The 22352-nt window shown below is 46.6% G+C and overlaps 1 protein-coding gene across 1 annotated transcript in view; it reads left to right on the top strand.

Annotated features, from left to right (window-relative positions):
* The window catches only part of LOC143367712 (neural cell adhesion molecule 2), a 258269-nt gene that overhangs the window by 216145 nt on the left and 19772 nt on the right, over positions 1–22352 (top strand). Inside the window, exons 4-5 of the mRNA XM_076809823.1 lie at positions 1597–1707; positions 4254–4457. Coding sequence (XP_076665938.1) covers positions 1597–1707; positions 4254–4457 — 315 coding nt within the window. The remainder of the gene's footprint in view (positions 1–1596; positions 1708–4253; positions 4458–22352) is intronic.

The following is a 22352-nucleotide window of genomic DNA, read 5'->3' as shown; positions in this document are numbered from 1 at the left end:
TTTATGTATTATTTAAACAAATGGACTTTTTGAAAATCTGCTGAGTCAGTCATATTTCGCATTCAAAGACACAAAATTCGTCCATTGACACTATTCCCCTATCTCTAATAAAAGTTCTCGAGATATTCCACAAAAATGATTTTTCACCCCTAACTTTGAACGCAGTTTTCACCCCCCAAATACGAAAACGGGGAAAATTAAAAAAACACGTATTTCTTAATTTTCGTTCCTCTATAACCAAAAATCAAAATGATCCGAGGCGGACACCTAAAATACTCTCCTTGTCAGGTACTCTTTAACCATACTCAAACAACCAAATATTGGCTCGCTGGGCTTGCTAGGCTCGCCGCGATTGCCGGTGGAACACCGCCGATACACGTTCAAATAGTCTAAGTTACATGGCACGGCTAATCGATCCCTCTAATGTTATTTGCGCTCCGTGAAATAGGTCGTTGATCATTAGAGGAAGGCGATGGTAGAATGGAGGCTCCAAACCATAACACAAAGACACTTAGGTATTCGCGATGCAATGTAAACTCCACGCGGCACAATTCGATCGCTTATAAATGCACACACCGATATCTAACTACATTAAGCGCAACACTACTTTCCGTCAGTTCGATACCATTCAGCGCTCCTTCCGCGTTCTTCCAATGCTGTAGCAGCATCGAATAAAAGTGTACGCAGGAACCAGTCGAACCGACGTCGCTCCGCAGTTCCAGCATTCCACCAGCGTCGCGGAAGTATCGGTGCCCCGATAAAAGTCGCCAGACAGTGCTATCAGCGTGCACATGCATTACGCGTGCCCTGGGAGCTGGCTGGGGACCGTTATCGACGCAGTCGCGTCATATTTCCTCGAGGCGCATCCGCTCCCTCCTCCCTTGCATATATATAATGTATTACACGACTGGCCGCGATGCCGCAAATACTACAAAGGCTAATACCGATAAATGGAGCCTTTCCCAGCGCCATTTGTCAGGATCAGCAGGGGGGTGGGGTTCGGCGTCGCGCGGGGCACGTGGTGCGGCAAAAGGGCGACGGCGCGCAAGGGCTCGTCGGGAACGGAAAGGAAGCATAACGTCGGCCTTGTCGCGAGCTTCGAGCCCACCCCCGCGACGGTAATCTTTCGATTACGTTCCCATGGACACCTCTCGCGGCCCCAGCGTTCGGCGTGCTCGCGCCGATGCGCCGATGCGCCGTATCGATTTCAGATTCCAATTTAATGCCGGTCGCGGAATCTCAGCCACGATCCCCCAATACCAATCTCCCGTTATCGGCCTTTGGCCGACGACGACGGCTTCCGTCTTTCCCGGGACACGTCGAACCGCGACTTGACGCGACTTCGCCGAGACTTCTGTACGAATTGCTCGAGGTCTTCGGGGCCTTGAGCTTGAGATTGGAATTGTGCCCGGAGTGAGGGCTCGTCGAGCTGGGTATCACGGCTTCCAGATTGCATCGTCCTCCCTTTTGATCACTGTTTACAGACGTGAGCGTACACATGTGCGGGATTCAGCTGCGAACGCGCACTCGACGACTCTTGGTCCTCGTCTTCTCCCGCTTACTAAACGTATCATCGCTTCTGCTTCCATGTTCCAGTTCCGCCACACAAAATCGTGATCGTCGATGACTCGAAGACCGCCCGGAACTCGATGGTGGGTCCCTTCATGGAGGGCGACACTCTGCGGCTCTATTGCGACGTGTACGGCGGTGAGTACGATGTAACATTACGCGGCTGCTGTAACAGCGGTCTGTTCGAGGGGACTTCTCGAGCAGCCACTCTCCGAAGCAATTACCAAAAAGGAGCTCAACTCTCCTGGATCGATTACTAACTTCATCCCCTTTTTTCTTTTTATTATATTATACCGAACGTCGCACAGTGGGGTATTTGGTAGAGATCCCTATTTCACGTGTATTAAACGTATCTGTACCTCAATCCGTGTATATTTTAGTACACGGGAACCCGTGCATTATTTCACGTGTATTTAAATACACGTGAATTTAGATACTCGTGTATTTATAAATACACGTATATTAACGTATCCGTATTTTGATTCGTCTGATTTTTAATATCTATAGATATCCCAGAACTCTGGGGGATTGCGAAATTCATAAAAGAATTAATGTATTTAAATATATTTACTAGAATAATATGCGGAAAGTATGGCTTTACAAATTTTCAGATTGTAACTAATAACACAATTATAAAATTAACAAGATTTATTTAATCGATTACCTATTTTGATACAAAAAATTAAGGCATTACTGGTAATAAGCGAGCTTCTTTTTAGACGCAACGATAATCCTTAAACTTGAAAAATATCACTCGGTTTTATTACACTTATTGCTTAAGTGACCGCCATTGCCCATTCTCCCGTAGTTAATGCCCAATTCTGATCAAAATACACAAATACGTTGATACACGTGTATTTAAATACACGTGAAATAGTGCACGGGTACCCGTGTACACGTGTCTTTTTACTACACGTACCATACCATGGTCCTCTAGTATTTGGCCTGAAAAGCTGGCCAAAATTCTAGATGCTTTAGAATTTGCTCAAACTTGGTATATAAGGGTTCTTGGGGACGCTGATTTTGAATCGCATATCAAAACTTCAAAATTGAAAATGATAACGCCAATATGGCGCCAAAAATTGCAGAAAATTGACCAACATTATTTTTTGTTGTTTCATGAAAAACAAAAATACTTTATTGATCTTAAAAAATATATTGCGTCACAATAGAATAAATCGATGATCGATCAGATGATGATGTCCACGGTTCCTTGTCGCGTCGGAAAACACTTCAGCTACGAACTCTTCATCATGGGAACATGAATCTTGCGTGTCCAAGGACCTGTCCTAGTCACTAGGAAGACTCATTTCTATGGTTTCTTTGAGGAAGAGATTACTTGTTTTTCATGGTATGGGTCTCATACCTGTTAACACGGGAACGCGACCGTACAGGCGTGCGTGAAACGCTGCAACACTCGATTGTCATTTCTAGCTAAATTAGCTATAAAACTACCATCCGGACGAATCCGGAACCAATTTTTTTTGCATTGCGATCACAAATCTTTATCAAATGCAATGACACCAAGAAAAGCATCCGGACGCACCCGGAAGTATAACAAAATCGTTAACGAATTCTTATAATCGTAAAGAAAATTTACTGAACTCTCGATTACCTTCAAACGTTAATAACTATACAAATATATATGATGAAACACTAAAACTTGTTCGAAAGTGCAGTATATACTTACCCGAAAAGCTTCCATAATGGAAGAATTCACACACTTTCCTTACAACATGTAAACATCGCTAATAAGCTAACGACGTTTCAGAGGATAGTTAACCCTTAACTGGTATACTGTTTTTTCAAACGTAACTGTTATCTCGGGGTCGTGGCAGACCCCAAATAAAAAAGGACACAGAAATTTGTAAAGTCGACATTAGATCAACCTCTATGAATACCTATTTTGTTCGTAGGTAATGTATAAAATAATAGATACGTAGAAAGTTAAACTATTATGATCAAATTAATTAGAAATTCAGTTTACAAACTTAGACAACCAAATATTTTGCAGCGAACCTTGCGTGCTTGGGGTCATGACCGACCCCAGGATACCAGTTAAGGGTTAAGAAAGAAATGCGTGCACAAATGAAAAAAAAAACAATATTGCTACATTGTTCCTCACATATTTAACTGCCACGAGCAGCAAAAATTTTACGACTTACGCGAAATTTTTTAAATCGTCTTTTGGCCAGCTTTTATTGCCAAATACCCCACTGTGCGTCGTTGGGCACTTGGGTAAACCCAGAGATGTTAAACTCTCCGTTAGATTCACTTACTGACCCACTCATTTCGCAAGCCGTCGTAAACGAGCCTTTTCGTACGCTGGGGTAGGACATTTTTCCAGCCGTTCGCTACACTCCATTGTTCCAAGTGGAGTTCCTTCATCACGCCGGAGAGAAAAGCGGGCTTAGCGAATCGTTCGCGATCGAACCGGCCTGAAAATTCATATTCCGCGTTTCGGCGCCAGAGGAGAGAGAATTTAATGACTCTGCGGCCTGGGAGAACAATTCTTTTGCCGCTCGGGCATGGAATTCGACGGTTGAACAAAAAAAAGAAAAAATTCATATTTCCGCGCGGGAGAGACGGCCCCGATTCTCTCTCCTTCGTGGACGGTAACACGTGTTCGCGCTGCGTCGCGGTGTGTTGGTGTCTGGAAATGGGATTCGATGCGTTCTCCGCAGGTAAGCCGTCGCCGACGGTCTCCTGGCACCGTAATGACAAGCTCGTCAGCAACAAAACCGTAACGATGCGGAGCGGCGTGATGCGCAGCGAGCTCGTTATTAAAAATTTAGGACGGGATGACGTCCGTTCCGTGCTGACCTGCAACGCAACGAATAACAATAGGTCGATCCCGCTCTCCTCGTCTGTTCACGTGAACATGAATTGTAAGTATCCCATTCGCAGGCTGTTACAATACAACCCCTCGCACTTGCTCCAGCCTCTTCCATTTCCTTCTGTTCCCCTTTCGACGACGAAAGACAAATGATGATTTCCCCGTGCTTGATTCCCCCGGCGTTATTGACTGGCCCTTTTCAAGAAGACAGATGGAGCGTGCATGCTGGATATAAGGAGCTTGCATTTATTTGTCGACTGCGAATGCTTGTGAATTTTTGTTATGGCAGAGCGTCGCTTTGTTTGAAGGTTGTAAAGCTTCACGATTCTCTGGCCACTTCGCCTGCACTATGATATCGTGCAAGAGCCCAAGAATATGAACACTGATGTTCCAAATGAGAAGCACGTAATCAGGGTGATTGATAAACACACCGCGCACAATTTAAGGGGGGAGCCTGGTGTAACTAAATGAAAATCGAGGCATTTTTCGGGAATTTTTTTTAAAGAAAGTATTTGATAGATCTTTCTGAAACTTTCAGGATATTGTATTAACAGGTTAAGGTATATAACAAAAAAATTTGATTAAAAAAGAGCGGCAAATAACAAAGTTATGCCCAGTCCGTTGACGACGCAATTATTGCACTGCGGGCAAAGTAGCGTCTTTTGGTTTCATCTGAAACCAAAAATCGAACAATTTTCTTTTAGTTTATGAGTGTACGCACAGAACGAAGAAACTTGAAACTTAAAAGATGCAAAATGAACAAATGGCGGCCTCTTGAATAAAAAGTTCACTGTTTCCAACGAAATTTCGCCTTAAATGTCTAAATAAAAGTTATTTATTTAAACAATATCGTTATACTAATAACTTAGTACTATGAAGAAAATGTTCACAAATATCCGTGCACAAGGCCAAGTCGATTGGTCGAATATTTTTTTAGTTACATTGCCCGCGAAGTATAAAACTGCCGTTTCGAGAAAAACACATTTCAAGTTTTGTAGTAGCCTATATCCGCTTTAATTTTTCGAATTTCGTTTTGCGGCTTTGGGAGCATATTGTCGTGATATTCAACTATTGATTTATGCAAAAAAAAATCGATTTCTTCGATCCGCTACACCAGGCTCCCCCCTTAGAACACAATACTTAGTCTATATTTGACATAAAAAACTCAGCAACAAACTATTATGAGAGATGATTACATATCTTAACGACGTACAAGTCTTATGACAAGTCTTCTGCTCGCAAGCAGAGCTCGATGGTTCTTCTTGTGTTTCTAACGTGCTTCTGCCTCGACGGCGCTTCAGCTCGCGAACGATGACTCCAAGATTCCTCGCAGGGGTGGAGTCTTAGGATTACAGGGCTAACAAAACTAAACTATTGGTGGAGTTGTAAAAGAAAACTGTCTATTGGCGAAGGCGTGTCAATCTCGAGGGTGGTTGTGAGGCGTGAGAACGGTAACTTTCCAAATCTCGAAACAGCGGTACTGAATTTATAGTTTTACGATGCTTTGGCGACAGTCTAAACACGTCGATGCAGACCACCCGAGTGGAACCCTTAATCCTTGGAAACCTTAGTTCCGGCTAAAGAGATGGCTCGAGCAGTTGAAAATATATGACGGAGCAACAGCCCTGCGCTTGGACAATAAACAGGACAATAGGCTGACGGCCCTTCCTGGCCCCGATAGCGAAACTTTTAACTTTCTCTTCTCAACAATTTCCCTGACTCGCTTCATTGATTTGCGAGAGAAGCGAGTGATGGAACACCGACTGGCTTTGTCATGATGAATTTTAGATACAAATTGCCGTGACAGAATTAAACGTCCGTCATCCGTGTTAAATAGGATTGGCATGCAATTTGATTTTCGGCACGGATATCGGTGCAATAAATGCACGGCTGCGGCGCATTCGTTCTACGTCTTCGCGACAGCGTTTTGTTATCGACAAGCCATCGCTGCGAGATGTTTATCGGGATAATAGGAAACCCAATGCCCATTTTTCTAGCCCCGTTTCCAGGCCACGATTCCAGACCCGAACAAAACACCGTGTCGACGCTCAGAGATGAAGTTTCCACCCGCTGAGCAACGAAGTTTGCACGGGCTTCGATCCAATCCCGCTTCGGACCACACAGGGACCCGATTGATCCTCGAGGACCTTATAAACAACCAGACGAACGGGCCCCGCTCTGGCACGTGGCACTGGTCTTCGCCGGTGAATTCCATTTCCAGGGACACGCGATTGCAATTACAACCACGTCCCTAATATAAATTATCGAGGCCGGCTCCGCAAGGGGAAGTAACCAGAGATAATAAGTGTACGCGTCACGGTGAAATCAAGATGAATGATACGATCCATGGGAAGGAAGCACGAAAAGGGAAGCCCATGGATTTCCCCGAGGGATTCCCCTTATACTCTTCCAGAGACCAGAGCCATTTTCCAGCCGCGATGCGCGAAGGAAATGGAGGTGAAGTGGTCATCGATAGCGGCCATTACAGGGTGAATAACGTCCTTGGGGATCGTTGGTGCCCCACCCGTGGAAAGGAACTCGATTATCTATACAGTGATTTAAAATATTCCCGATAACATTCGCGGATCCGGGAACAGCTTTCAGCGTGCTGCGAGCCGAGCGAGAACTTATATACCTCGTTTATGTACCTTTACGTTCAGGGGCTACTTAGGAGGGCTTCGAGATTGGTTAAAGGGGATGGTCGATGAGATCGGAGGGACAGATGCTGTTACATATTTCTGGAAGGGCAAGCGAGAGGGCCTCGAGGGAGCACGCGTCGATTACAGTTGTTTCTCAAGGAACCTTGCGTGGGATATGGAAGACGCGAAGTAGTAGGGAGATACCGAGAACTGTTCCAGGCTAAGGATATCTCTGAACAACGTTCCTTTCACGCTTCGAGCCATCTACCCTTGTCCCTTGCCACGCTGCATGGAAAAAGGCGTGTAGGTAATAGGAAGCCGCCGCGATGCTTTCTGAATGTCCTCCAATTAGGACGCCGCCCTTCAGTTTCAAAGTTCCAGCGTCCTCGGCTTTCACAAAAGAGTCGGCAATTAACTGTTCAATTTGTCAGGGGGCTGGCAGGCACCTGAGCAGCCGGCAGCTCGCAGCGCGGCTCCCTTTGTACGTGCTCTGCGGCAATAACAATAGTAACGATTGCTCTACTTAGCCATAATGCCCTTGGGCAACTTGATCGATGCAATTCGGTAGTTCCGTCGATAGTCTGAGCGTTCTCCGGCGACGCGGTCGATGCGCCGCCTGATCACTCGGGCAGGCTGCTGTCGTGTCCTCGCTCCCGCCAACTTGCGCAGCATTGTCGCGCAATTTAGTAAGGATGGCGAAGTTCCGCTTGATAGCCCCGTTTCGCGTCGTGTATTTCTTAAACAAAGTTCCGCAGCCCTTGCAAATGGCTACCAGACTGCCGTTCCCCCCCAGCATTCGGTCTTAGAACTGCACGCCTTCGGCCCGATTGTTCCGCCATTCCTGGATCGGTGATAAGGGATTGGCCGATGCGCGAGGAAGCTAGTATCTTCGGCAACGCATCAGTTACCCAGCAGAGCTAGCCTTCCACCGGAGGAGGAAACGCTGCTGATCTGCATTAAATTGAATAAAAGAGAACTCGTCTAGCAGAGTCAAGAAACTACCACGATAACCCTCAATTCCCGAAGCTGGTGCAACTATCCACCCTGATTGGACATGCCGGGGGAAACCTCGACATCCTAACACACCCGCGAGACCACCACTGATACAGGAAACAGCGATCAGTCAGGGCGATAAAACAGCAACTAGAAGTTCACCTATTATCCTCGCCGCCAATGTATTCCTTGTCGCAAGGAACAAGCAGGAAGCCCGTGAAAAAGGGCGCGCGGAGGGCAGAGCCATCGCGCTGCTGTCGCGAACGACGCATCCCGCAGGGACAGGGGCATCCGGTCGCGTTAAGTCGCTTCCACGACAATGCCAGGCGCCGTGCCGCTTCTCGCGCCACTTCTGGGAATTACGAGCGTGGTAAATTATTTAAAGTTCCCTGTCGGAGGGAGGGTGGAGCACGGTGACCGGGTTCAGTGCGTCGAGTAGGGACAGGTGTCACGAGTGGACGCTGGCGAGGAGGCTGCTTGACATCTTTCCAGTCACGGGCTTGAATCAGAGCGGTCGCTACGACCTCCGGAGGAGACGTCCCGGCATTTATGGTCGTGTTAGGATTTACGCCAGCCAAGGTTGAACCGAAGAATGTCTGACTGCCTCGGTTTTCACAGGTAGAACACACCACCTTCGTGGGATTTGTGCGGGGTGTAAAAATGAATAGACCTGGCTGACTGATGCCCACAGATCTGAACGTTAATTTAGGATCCACTTGTTCCGGATGATATACAGGGTGTTCGGTTATTGTCCCCTTGATATTGATCCCTTCAGCGAATATCGACTCCTTTGTGAAAGTCTCCTTGAAACTATTAGGCACTCCTTCGCGCATATCGTCGTTAGCCACGGGGAACTCGTGAGACATCTGACGGAGCGACGTTGCTGATACAGGATCAGTGTTAACGCCGTTCCAGCGTCAATATGAACGCGCCTCGACGTCCCTGCCGCAAATTCTCGGTGGAACGTTGTAATTAATTTCCATATATACGCGAGCGTAGGTGGAAGTTCCTTAAGCTCGAGTTCACGCGATTTCCCCTCGCTGGATCGTCTTTAGAGCAGACGTTAACCCTCAAGTGCATAGATTTTTAATTCAGTTGAAAAAATTAGACTAGTCTAATTCGGGGATGGAAAGACCGAATCCGATGTCTGTTTTCAATTTTGAGGACGTCTGGGCTCCCCAGGGCGGCCTTCTGGGTCACCGCCTTAAGGCGGGATCATGTAGCGAGTACAAAAAATGTAGTGTGTTTTTTTTATTATATAAATACTTTATTTTTAATGAAAAACTATGAAAAAATGCGCATTGTGAAATTTAACAAAGCACAGAAGAAGCGCGGGAAGCCATCGCGAGCCGGCCTAAGATTGGTATCAGATATATTGGCCGGTGAGTTCATTTTCGCGAGCAGCGATCGAGGAGAAATCAGCCACCACCATCTGACGATCGTGGATTTGTCAATTTGAGCTGCGTAGTCCCCGAAGGGTATGGTGAAGTAACGGGAACGCTGCTCGGCTCCGTCTGAACGTAGCCTTATGGCTGTTATTTATTCTGAGCGCAATAGTTGTGTGCCTTACGAAGGTATGCGTAAACCAATACGAGATGAAAATATCGAGAAAGAATCAATCTGCTGACCAATAACACTCCTGATTTTTTTCTGAGCTTACGCACACCTATTCTGATGTATGTATTTCTACGCTAAGAGCTCGGTGTGTCCTACACGTCAGGAGCTTGGCGCTATCCCCACCACTTCTGATTCACTCTTGTTGAGGCAGGTAAGCGGTATGGTGGGAGACTCCCTCTCACGAAACGCACCGGCCAATATATCTGATACCGACCTTAGTCACGACTTCTTTATGTACATACTACTTTTTATACAGATTAATTATATTTTACATCATACAACATAGCCTATATCCCTTCTTGTTGTTCAAGGATACTGTAGTTAAAATTTCGTAATGATTTGTTCAGTACTTTTTGGGATTTTTGTGAGCATACAAACAAATGCTGTGGCTTTATTATAATAGTCTGATATGATATATGTATGTATATAATGTTATTGGGCCGGAATAATCACAAAACTGAGTTTCTCTCTCTGTAAGAGAGTTTTTTTTATTTTATTGTTTATGTTCTTATTTACAACAATTTACAACGCTTACCTGTAAAAGAGAAACGACATTAAATGTCAATTATTCCTCAATTACAGTCTCTATTTCCTGTTGTCTTTTAATTCGTGGAGCTTTGTCCTTGCACTGGTGTTTACTCCTTACTCTTTCTAACCTCCTCAGCCAACGCGCCGTGAGTGCGCGGGCTAATTTAAAAGGGAGTACCCTGTACTTTCTTTACATGCATATAGGTACCAAATTTCATGAACAAAGAGCTAAAAGGAGCACAAGTAAATTTTTCACGCATCAATTATTAGGGTGATAAACTAACACCCTAACTATAACTTAGGATGATCCACTAACACGATACCGCCTTAAGGCGGCTACCGGCCAAGCCCCACTTCACAGGTGTAAATTATTTTTTGCTTTCAAATCTTTATTCCATTCGATAGATCACTACACAAACTACTTACCAACAATTTCTTTTTAGCTGTACGGTGTCGGGAAGTATTTTATTTGATTTTTATACTTTCACAAATAATTTTCGCAGCGTGCTTAGCTCAAAAATGCACTTCAACTAGATTTCTATCAAATCGAAACGTCAGATTGACATGTTTCTTAGTCTAATATGTGCGGTGTGGCAATACTTTTAAGGCTGGCAACTGAGAATTCTGAAAAAAAATATAGGCGCCCAACTCCTGGATTAAACAGGTGCCCGCCTTAAGGCAGGCGTAAGCACTAGAGGGTTAATAATACCGTAGCCGTCGCGCGTTCGTTTTTTTTTTTATCACCCAAGGGTTATCTGTCGCGAAATTATCCCATGGGGATTGCGAATGTAACGCCAGGCCTCGCGCAGAATTCGGCCAGCGAGGAGGCTGACCGTTCGAGCGTCTTCCCGTTTATCGCGCCGGGTCGTAAAAACTTTTACCAGCTTTAATCTTGTCCACGCGCTATAGGAACGGTCTCGTTAGATCGGCGAGCGGTCACGAGAGCCCAGATAAGCCGAAATTTATCCCGAGCGAACGGGGGGAAAAAAATATGAAATTTTCGAGGGCCAACGATAAGAAGACGGCCACCGAAACTCCGTCTACCGAGGAAACTTTCGGCTGGAGCGCGTCGTTAAATTATCATAACGTCACTGATAGAGCGCAATATTACTTTGTCACCGTAGCGAATCATCGCCACGATCGGGCCGCTTCTACTCCAGGCTTGCAGCGAGTTTTTGGATCGAGGTTGCAGTTCGATCTTCGAATTTTTGACCGCGCGAATCCTTGGCTCGGGAGGTCATAATTGGGATGCATCGATAGCGATGGATGAAAAATAAAATCAGGATGCTGGAAGGATAGATTGACGAGATGAATAGCTGGGGGATAGATCCCGATAAAGGGATATTGATGAGCAACGAAGAAAGGAACGCTCGAAACAGAAGGGACCGTTCTACCTTCGAGGCGACATTGCAATCGCGGAGATCACCGCGATTGCACTTCGTAAAAAGTACTTGCAGCGATTTCTATATTTCACGCGGTATCTGCGGTCTCCCGGAACCAGCGATCTCGAAATAGCAGAGTAGATTCCGCTGTAACACGCGACGCGAGTTAATAGCTAATTATCCCCGATAACGCTGAATTATCGGGCAATTATGCGTATCGCGAGGGAAAAAATGGGACCAAGTTCCACGGGCCGGGCAGTGGAATACGCGAGTCGTTCTCAATTACGACGGTTCCTATCGATACTGAGGGATGAAAGGAGGGAGCATTCAGCAAGGAGGCTTTAAATTGAAACAGCCTGTGACGCGATGTGTTCACGATCGCGAGAATGTGCGAAGGTAGTTTGGAGGGGATATTTTGAGGAAAAGGGTTAAAGCGATGGCTCGATGTTGTCAGTCGAAGTTCTTCGGGTTCTTCCAGCTAGAATTCTCCCTGCAGCAGAGTAACCAATATCCCCTATCCCGAGTACACCATCCCACCAAACTTTTCCTTCCTCCCTGTCTTTCCAAAGCCCTTCTACCCCCCGCAGACATTTCCACGCGACGAAACGCGCAAAACTACCGTCCTCTATCCCAGAATTTATCCACCGCGATTCCAAAGACCTGCCTGCTCGCGACGAGTGTTCTTAAAAAGCGAGCACTTTCTTCACGGCCGTTCAGGAAAGCGTTCGTCGCTGGATGCTCCAGTTGCTCGCCCTGCTAAACAATTGGCAAAGAACGCAGCGGAGCGTGCCACGGTTGCCGCGGCAGGAATCGCGCGGAACAGGGCACGGGGATATACGCGGGAGGGTAGATATATCAGCGGGAAATCCGTCTGGCCGAACGGCCGCGTATCACTATGGCCGGATGGGAATAAGAATGCTCCTCTGGCCGCTATTGAAAGCTGGCTACTCTGGGCTTTGGCGAGCAGCGTCGCGACGCGTGAAGAACACCGGAAACGTATTATTAACTCGGCGAGTGGCAAGCTTGCCCTGAATACGAGCCGCTGAGACTCCGCTCCGGGGCGCCAGCTTTTGTGAGCCGGGGGCGCACAGAGGAGCGCGTAAAGGGAGACGCGATGGCTTATTTTCCTCTCCCTTTTTATGGCGTAACGAGGCACGCGTGCGCCACTCGATCGCACGCCTACGCCCTGGTCCCTTTCAACATTTGCCTGACTTTTGTTGCACGAAATTTGCCTCGCGCTGGTGAAAGATAGGTAGCACTACGAGGTACTGGGAAGTAGGTGTTGCTTTTGTGCGGTGGTAACTGAAGAAGCTGCTTTTGATGACCTCTGCTTAATGGGGCTCTACTTGCTATCCGTCGTAAATTGTATAACAGCCCTTTCTGTACAGCGTTATATTATACAGCCGAACACGGGGGCAGTCTTTCGGTCGACGCGTTTATTACTCGTAGACAATAACAGTGGCGAAAGACGGAAAGCTAAAACTGCATTTAATCCGCGCCGATCCCACCCTCTCGCCCCCCTTCCCCCCGTGATAATAGGGTAAATGGACTATGCTGGCCGGTCGCGACTGAATATCCACCCGCCGAGAAATTATGCGACCCTTTGTTTTCAGTTATACCAGCCCGGTTGCTTGCTCGTAATAGATTCACGCTTAAATTATACATAAGTGCGTCCATTTATCGCGGTTTACAGAAGCGCGAGCGCTTATGTACATCCAACGTAATACCACATTTGTTTCCAGCAGTGATCGCGAACGCGAGAAAGCTGCCCAGATTTTTCGCGTTCGAAACTGTTAGAATATAATGTTTATTTGTTCAAGAAAATAAAAGTTACACAGTTCGAACGTCAGTATAATAATAATAAGGACTGTATAAAACTTAAACTAAAAGTAATAGAGAGAATACTGTCTTTAGCGCGATACAAGTTATCCGTTCAGAGGGTTTTCTCGGACTGAGAAGCGCAGGGGTCGAGAAGACCGTTTTCCCCTCTTTTGGGTCTCCTGTAGCGAAAGAAAGGAAACTCATAAATTACCGGGTCCTTAAAGTCACTCTAACTCTAGGAACAGTCTATCGTTGTACACATTCCAACAGAAACAGCATTGCGAAGGCACCAGAGAGATCAAGTTTACTCCACACATATCTGGAGATAGGAAACTTTCCTCGGGGAAACGAATCATCGAATGAAAATAAGAAAAATAAACATCGGCAAGGCTCCTCAGCTAGAACAATCCACGATACAACATCAAAGACCCTCATAAATCCTTATTAAACAGAATTCTAAACTGTGCACATAAAAGCGGGGACCAGGCGAAGGGAAGGGACACGAGAAGAACGCGGAGGATTCCTCGGAAGCCCACTTCGAATTTCAAAGTCAGCTTCAGGAGCTCCTGGCTCAGCGGCAGCCACCGGTCTACCCAATCATCGTTGAAACTCGCGTCTCGTTATTTCGTAGCGTCTCATCAAAGGGGCCGTCGCTGGTGCAGCGAACAAGGGACTCGGATCCCCGAGTAAGACGTACCAAAATGGAATAAGAGCGATCATACGCCGGTGAATCGTCCCGTTCTCTCCGCTGAATTTCATTAAACGAGCGAAATTGGATCCCGCCGATCAATTATCCGGCTGAGGGGAGCCGAGACGTTCTCGCCAGCGAACCAACGTTCGCTGGAGCGGTCCTCACGGCCGATTAGCCCACGTTCCCTTGGCTCCGCGAAAATCTCCGCCAGGCTGAAGCCGTGCATCCTCCCGCATCCTCGCACAAAAGCCGTGCACGCTCCATTCCAGACGCCAGCTCCGCGGAGCTGAATGTTTTGTCGACCCGCCGAGTGTTTTCCTAACCGGGGAGAGCGATCCGTTTGGAGAGCGTCTCCCGAGCGGAGATGGAACAAGAGAAAGGTGAAAGGACGCGCAGGGTGCACCCGGGGGGAGGGGGTGAATTGGAAATTAGCTTGTAACAGGTAGCATTGGTGATGCTCTAAGAAAGTGTATCGCTAACTGGAACGTGGTATCCTCCTGTTTGTCCAGAGTGTCCAGAGACACTCGATGAAGTCGCGCGATGCGAAAAAATAGCTAACGAGGGAGGACCTTGAAGAACCAGCGAAGGAAGGTGGGAAAGTAGCGTCCTCGGCTTCTTATCCGTGGGATTTGCTCTTCGCTCGCTTTGCAATTCAATTTGTCGCATCTCGCGATGTATTCTCGCCTGGTGTAGCGCCCCTTTGGATCGCTCAGTACCTTCGTCTATTCGACGACCGCAACCCCCGGTATTCTCGGTGTTCGAAATCGTGACATTTGGAGTTATACTGGCGCGCCTACGGGCATAGAATTAATGATTCCCGAGGCACCCTAGAGCCGTTATTCGCACGTATGACGCCCCGGAGTATGCTAATTTCGGTGGATTCGGTGTCTGGTAGCGGGTAACCTCGGCTTCGAACGCGAGACAATTGCTTCGCGTTTCGATCAGACGCGGCAGCGCCTCGAATTGAACGTGTCGAGGGACGACGTCGTAGAGACCCCCCCATAAACATGATTCATGTACGAAAGAAGCTAATTCCCTTTAATTCGCGAAAAGTTCTCACGCAAGGATTGTGAAATCATCTTTGCTAATTCCTATTGTACCTTTAACCCTTTAATTCACGAAAAAAGTTCTCACGCAAAGATTGTGAAATCATCTTTGCTAATTCCAATTGTACCTTTAATTCACGAAAAACATTAAAAACATTCTCACGCAAAGATTGTGAAATCAACTTTGCTAATTCCAATTGTACCTTTAACCCTTTAATTCACGAAAAAAGTTCTCACGCAAAGATTGTGAAATCATCTTTGCTAATTCCAATTGTACCTTTAATTCACGAAAAACATTAAAAACATTCTCAGGCAAATATTGTGAAAATCAACTTTGCTAATTCCAATTGTATTCTCGTTCTCCGTTCGAACACTGATTCCTCTGTCACTTTTTATACTTGACATTCCTTTATTGGCCACAAATCAATTCAGTGCTCAGATTTTCAGCTTCGGTTTTAAGGAAGTAGCGGGCGTTGTATAAGAAAAATCTACGAAGTCGACTTAAAATAAAATGTTTCATATCACTAGCGCAGGCTGGCGAATGTGCTATTAATCTATTACCGACTTTCATTCGTTTAAATTAGTCTCTATCAAGTTTTTATTATTTTCCATCGTAAAACGATTTTTCATACGACATTTTTAACAGAAGATGTCCCTCTTGTAAAAGTTTTTGTGTCAACTACAGGCCTCGCCCGGTAATTCCTTGAAACCGAAGCTGCAAATCTGAGCACTGAATTGATTTGTGGCCAATAAAGGAATGTCAAGTATAAAAAGTGACAGAGGAATCAGTGTTCGAACGGAGAACGAGAATACAATTGGAATTAGCAAAGTTGATTTCACAATCTTTGCCTGAGAATGTTTTTAATGTTTTTCGTGAATTAACCCTTAACTGGTATCTTGGGGTCGCTCATGACCCCAGGCACGCAAAGTTCGCTGCAAAATTTTTGGTTGCCTAAGCTTGTAAACTGTTTTTCTAATTAATTTTATAATAATAGTTTAACTTTCTAGGTTTCTATTATGTTACACATTACCTAAGAACAAAATATTCATAGAGGTTGATTCAGGGTCGACTTTACAAATTTCTGTGTCCTTTTTTATTTGGGGTCTGCCACGACCCCAGTATACCAGCCACGTTTGCCAAAAACAGTATACCAGTTAAGGGTTAAAGGTACAATTGGAATTAGCAAAGATGATTTCACAATCCTTGCGTGAGAACTTTTCGCGAATTAAAGGGAATTAGCTTCTTTCGTACATGAATCATGTTTATGGGGGGGGGGGGGATTTCATCACTTTTTTCATATTAAATATTTTCTAAATAATCCTACCTTTAACCTTGATTAAATATCTTCTTTACCATCGTGACGTTTCAAAAATCTTAACAACTTGAAGTTATTATGATTGAATGACATCCAAGTGACATTTATAAATTATGCTTTCGAGGCGGCACCTACTGACGTCAAGTGGAGAAGGAAAACGCGACGTCATACCTCGTAATCCTAAAAGTATCATTTTTATAACTATTAATTCAGAATAAATCTTATATCTTTTAGACAAACAGCTCGATACATTAAGTAAACCGACATATAGGTTCGAAAAAAAAAATGATTCGCTTAATCATGTAAAAACACCGGGACCATGTCATAAAATAAGATAATAAGGCTAAAATAGCTCCGACGACCTGTCAATTTCGCTATCTTTCGTGTATAGAGACACGGTCGCTCAGTGTGCCTACGGGTAGAGGGTAAGAGGGGAATTAGCTTCCAGACGCGACCGCGTCTGTTGATATCCATCTATTTCACCCAGCTCTGCGAAAAGCAGACTCTTAGGGTGACAATGATTCCTAGACCCTTTTCACAACGTAGGCTTTGGGAGCTGATACCCAAGAGTCTCGGAGAAATATACAGAACAGAGGAGCTTAAGAATTCATCGCCCCGCCAGGAATTCCTCTCCCTCGTTACACGATTCAACTTACAGGATTCCGCAAATTACAGAAGAACGGTCGTCACTCTACAAGACTCCTCTAACATTCCACCTGCGAATCAAGCTTAAAAGCGGAGCTCGATGGAAAAGTAAGGAGGGAGCGGTGTGACGAGACTTTGAGAAACAGAGTCGGTCTTGAGGACTCGAGAATCCTCGTTTCTCAGCGTCTCTGCGGGCATTCGTCTTGCTTGGACGTGGGCTTCCAGATCCGTGCCGCAGCAATTCTTAAGAGCGCTCCTATCCCTTGCCGGGCAAGTGACGCGCGTACGGCTGGCGAAACTGGAAGCGCGAACAATGCATCCCAAGCCGCGGTGGTGTTTTCGCGGCTGCATTAAGTATTCTTTTACGTACGAAAGCTGCATACAAAGCGATACACCGGGGGCGGTCTATTCGCGACGTTTCGTATATACGTTATCCTTTTGCCGTGTCGACGTTAACGGACGTTTGACGCGCAGCCGAGATCGATCCCTGTTTATGAAGCGGCTCCGGAGGCAGGCGAAATAACGTTTCCTTTATTCCGCTGGGCGACGATGGTTCGCGCCGCTCTTTAAAACGTCACGTCTTTCCTTCCGTGCCCATGGCCAGATGGATCGTCGCGGGGACCCTTAACGGACGCGTCGAGACGTCGCCCTGAATGTTGCACGGCGAGAACGGCCAGCAGAAGTCGTGGGCCTGGCGTCAGGGTCGAAACAACCGTTCGCCTCGGGCGACAGGAGGTCTAGGATCGACGTTGCTCTTCATCCCTCTGCGCGGAGACTTTCACGTGCACGCCAGCAGACGCGAGAATACTCTCGCAGCCCCTCGGGCAACGGACCGTCTATCGACGGCCCTTTTCACCCTCGTGAACCCTTCCCCGCTCCGAAAGCTTGCGCCCGTGTTTGGCGAGCTACGGGGCACAGAGGATTGGCCACGCGATGAAAGGAATCATTACGCGCTCTGGGGATATTCGTGTGCCTTGATTTTCGGGGTTGCACAGGCTGAAAAGTGGTGGAGAACTTGGGGTTGTGTGCTTTCAATCTGTCGCTGGACGTAGCGTCGCTTTTTTCCTTCTACGGTGTAAGGTTGGATGAAGTGAGTTCGCGGCTTGAGATCCTTCATTGATCTATGCTTTCTGTTGTTACACGTGGGTGGAGAGTGATGGGCTGATGGTACAACGCAGAGTTGCGCAGCTGATATCGCGGAACAAGGAATGAGGTAGGAAGAAAGCAAATCGGTGTCACAGGGAATGCTGATACATCGTTACGCATACGTCAACGTGTTATCAAGCAGAAGAAAAGTTTCCTAAAAGCTTGTAGCACCGTCTGATCCTCCGGCGACGCAGCGGAATGGCGTCTTCGCCCGCCGTGTAAATCCTGTTTCGCGTACAAACAGTTCCTCCCCGAGGTGTCCCGTTTTTCCCGCGGATCCCTAGCTAATGTTTGCATAATGTACGTGATAAATCCCCCTCGCTGGATCGCGGATTAACCAGCGAGCCTGTTGTACGATCGAAGCCTGGCCCTTGTTTATCTTCGACCGTTCTATCAGCGACGCGACGCTGGAGATTGATAATCGTAAACGCGAGGGAAATGGCGATCATCCCTTCTCGCAACTGCTGCGAGTGAAAGGCAACCACGCTCTCGAGTGATATTGTCATTTATATCTGAAGTAAGACGCATCGAGGACACGCCGATGAACTTATCCGAGGAAACTACATCGCAGAGGGTGAGAATAGGTGTAGACTCCGGGCGGAATCTTGAAGGAAAAGTGCAGCCGAGTTCCTGAAATTGGGTAAGCTCGGTTTCCGCAAGAATCCCTGTAATTACCACCCCTAACCCAATTTCCAGCCCCTAGCCACCAAATTGACAACCACGACAGGGAAGAAGCTTCGATTAACCCATCCACTGGGTAATTTCTCCACCAAGAACTCCTCCGTGTGTTTTTCAAACCGATTAACATCGAATTACTTACCTTGCCAATAAAAAGGCCACCCTCCCTCCTCTTCGTTCAGAATAATCACCGAACGTTGGCGAGAAATTCAATTGCCGAGTACAGAGGGACTCTCAAATCCCAGTTCAACCAGCCCCTTCCAATCACCAGGCTAAACATATTCCCAGCCAGCTGGCATCGTTAATTCTCGACGAGCCTAACGACTGACCGGGATCGCAGAGATTCATCGTGGCTCGATCGCCCTGACACACTTCCTTCAGCTAGATTCTCACGGAAGGAGCATGTAAGTGGCGACGTTACAGCGCAATTTCGCGTAACGCCCACCCTCACAGCGAGCACGAAGAATACGTCCTTGGAAAAACGTTCTCCTTCTTCCTCCGCCTCCTCTTGGCCGCCACGCCAGCCATCGTTGGCCAGGACGGCTTTCATCCAATTTCCCCCTGTCTCGAAGGCAGCTCCATCCACGACTGGCAACCGCCACTTGAATTCAAGTGCTCGCCTTCTAACGGCTCCAACACCCACGAGACTCGTCCTAGGCCTCCGCAGGCCTCATAGGCCTCGAGGTCGATCGTGCTCCACCATCCTGGGCCACTAGATCCATCGCGACTGATTTTCGTTCGCGTCTATCGCGAACACCCCTCTGCTATCGGCAGCATCAACGGCGAGCTTCCAGCTCTCTCGACACGCGTGATAGCTCCCCTCGGTTCTTCAGGGTGGCATCGTCGCGCGAAATGAAATTAAGGGTCGACTTTTATCGTAGCCGGTGACGAAGAATCAGGAACGATCGCTGGACCAAATTGTCGTTGGGACTTGGAGAGGTCGGGAGTGACTCCGTCATTTTCCACTGAGAGTGGGATATATCGACCTGCACGCGGCTCGAATGGCTATTAAGGGCAATGGCGTATCTGGCCAGTTCGGTGTTCTGGATGGTGCCTCGTTTTCGTGGATAGTATACGAGATTCTCCTGCTTCTTTCTTCGTTGTCGCGAGGGTGGAATGAAGCGTAGGAGGGAGGTTGTGAGAGGGGTTGCAGGTGTTTGAAATGCATCGGTTGTGAGGTGCGAAGGTGTCTCGTGTGTTGTAAGTGGTGATTGGATACGCGAGTGGGTGGGGTAAAAAAATATATAAAAAAAATTGTACGTTACACGATTTTATTAAAATGTAGTAAAAATTAAATTAAAATGCAGTAAAAACTAAAAACAATTCTATTCCTGTACTTTAATTTTGATGGTGTTAATATCACTTTAAATAAAATCGTCGGGCACGATATTTCATAACAGGATATGAATCACTTTAATACTTTCTGGTTGCACATGGTGCCTCCAGATTTTATTTAAAGTGATATTAACACCATCAAAATTGAAGTACAAGAAAATAATTAGTTTTTAGTTTTTACTGCATTTTAATTTAGTTTTTAGATTTTTAATAAAATCGTTTACCATAAAATTTTTTTTACATATTTCTTATTTTCTAGTTTTTAGTGTTTGTGAATTTACATTTCATCGCGATGCGACTAGCTTCCCGAACGCAACGGCTTTTTGTCGTTTTCGTAAAGAACGCGAGTGGCTCATTTCAAGTCGTTTGGATTTGTGGTTGTGGATTATATTTATTGATGACTGGGTAGTTTTTTCACCCGCTCGGGGTTAATTTTTTTTTCTGTTGGAATATGTACAACGATAGACTGTTCCTAGAGTTAGAGTGTCAGGGACTTTAAGGACCTGGTAACTTATGAGTTTTCCTTTCTTTCGCAACAGAGACCCAAAAGAGGGGAAAACGGTCTTCTCGACCCCTGCGCTTCTCAGTCCGAGAAAACCCTCTGAACGGATAACTTGTATCGCGCTAAAGACAGTATTCTCTCCATTACTTTTAGTTTAAGTTTTATACAGTTCTTATTATTATTATTATACTGACGTTCGACTGTGTAACTTTTATTTTCTTAAATAAATAAACATTATATTCTAACATTTTCTAAATATTGTATTTTCATCCAAACTATGCACGTCTGCAAAGTTTCAAGACAATCGGACAGTTGGAAGTGGGTTAAATTTGAGTTGCCATATTTGAACCACACATGCAAACATACAAACAACCAAACATACAAACAAACAGAGGATCGAAGCTGAACAAAATCGTTTAAAAAGGGGTTAACCGTGGCTGCTGGTAGATAGGGGAGGATCGACCGGTCAATATTTCAAATATTCCATTCCGTTGCCACCAGCAGCCACAACCGAGGCCAGCGTCCCTTCTGACTTGCGGCTGGGACTAATTTGCATGACTTGCAGCGGGCTAATTCCGACCGCGGTCGATGGCACAGGCTAACAGAGGGTTAAAGCGATGTTTACTTTATTATGCGATCGCCCCAGGGATCCCATTATCGACGAGAGCGCGACGGAAGTTACTTCAGAAGACGCCTTGCGACTCTTTTAAACGCGATCGCGGCTGAACCTTGCGGCGTGAATTCTCCGTCACTCCACAGAATGGGACACATTTTTCCCAATTAGGCAAGACTCTGTATATTCACTGAACAGCTTCACCAAGGATCTTTCATCGATCTTATTATAGGCGGCAGAGAGCAAAGGGCGATATTCCCAATATTAACAGGTCTAAAATCGAACATTCGAAACTCCAAACTGCAAACTGAAGATATCCCATAGAAACCCTCCCCTTTGCTCAAGATTTGACGTCCCCGTTGTGGTTCCGATTCCGATCACCGGTCAGAGACGCGAGGAGCATCCAGCGCGCACTCCCCCGCGACGACAAGCGTCGTAAAGCGTAACAACCCTATCTAAGCTTTTCCATGGAGATGCTCCATCAGCGCGCGACCAGTGTTCGCCGACCGAGCAGCGAAATCGGGACGTAACGCGCCATTGTCCCTGCGTAGCCACCACAAAGGCCGTATCGCGCGGGCAAAGTCGAGGAAATTCGCAACGCGCGGTTGGCCCGCGACATTTCGCGCTCAACTTTTCCTTTTGTGGGCTCCTCGGCTGTGTGCACGCCTCCGGAGGCTGCGTGAGTTCTCGCGTAGTCGGGGGTGGCACGTGAACGTGGCAAGCCAGCTCCACCCCTTCGTCAAAGTCGAACGAGCCAGGCTTCCGCTGCCAGGCTTCTCGAGTCGCGTTTTCCCGCGATTTCCATCGCTTTCTTGCACCATCGAGGGATCCAGATGTTCCCCGGCTCGACGAAAGGGTTGCGAGTTGCAAGGCTAGCGCGACTTACCGGAGACTGTAATTTAGGGCGAAAGGTTTCTTGGTTATTCCGAACGAGGAGATTCAGAGAAATTCCTATGGAATTGAAGTAATTTATCTCTGCGATCGGGTAAATTTAA

This window comes from Andrena cerasifolii, chromosome 4 (assembly GCF_050908995.1).
Source record: "Andrena cerasifolii isolate SP2316 chromosome 4, iyAndCera1_principal, whole genome shotgun sequence".
NCBI lineage: Eukaryota > Metazoa > Arthropoda > Insecta > Hymenoptera > Andrenidae > Andrena > Andrena cerasifolii.
This window is presented reverse-complemented; position numbering and strand designations above follow the sequence as displayed.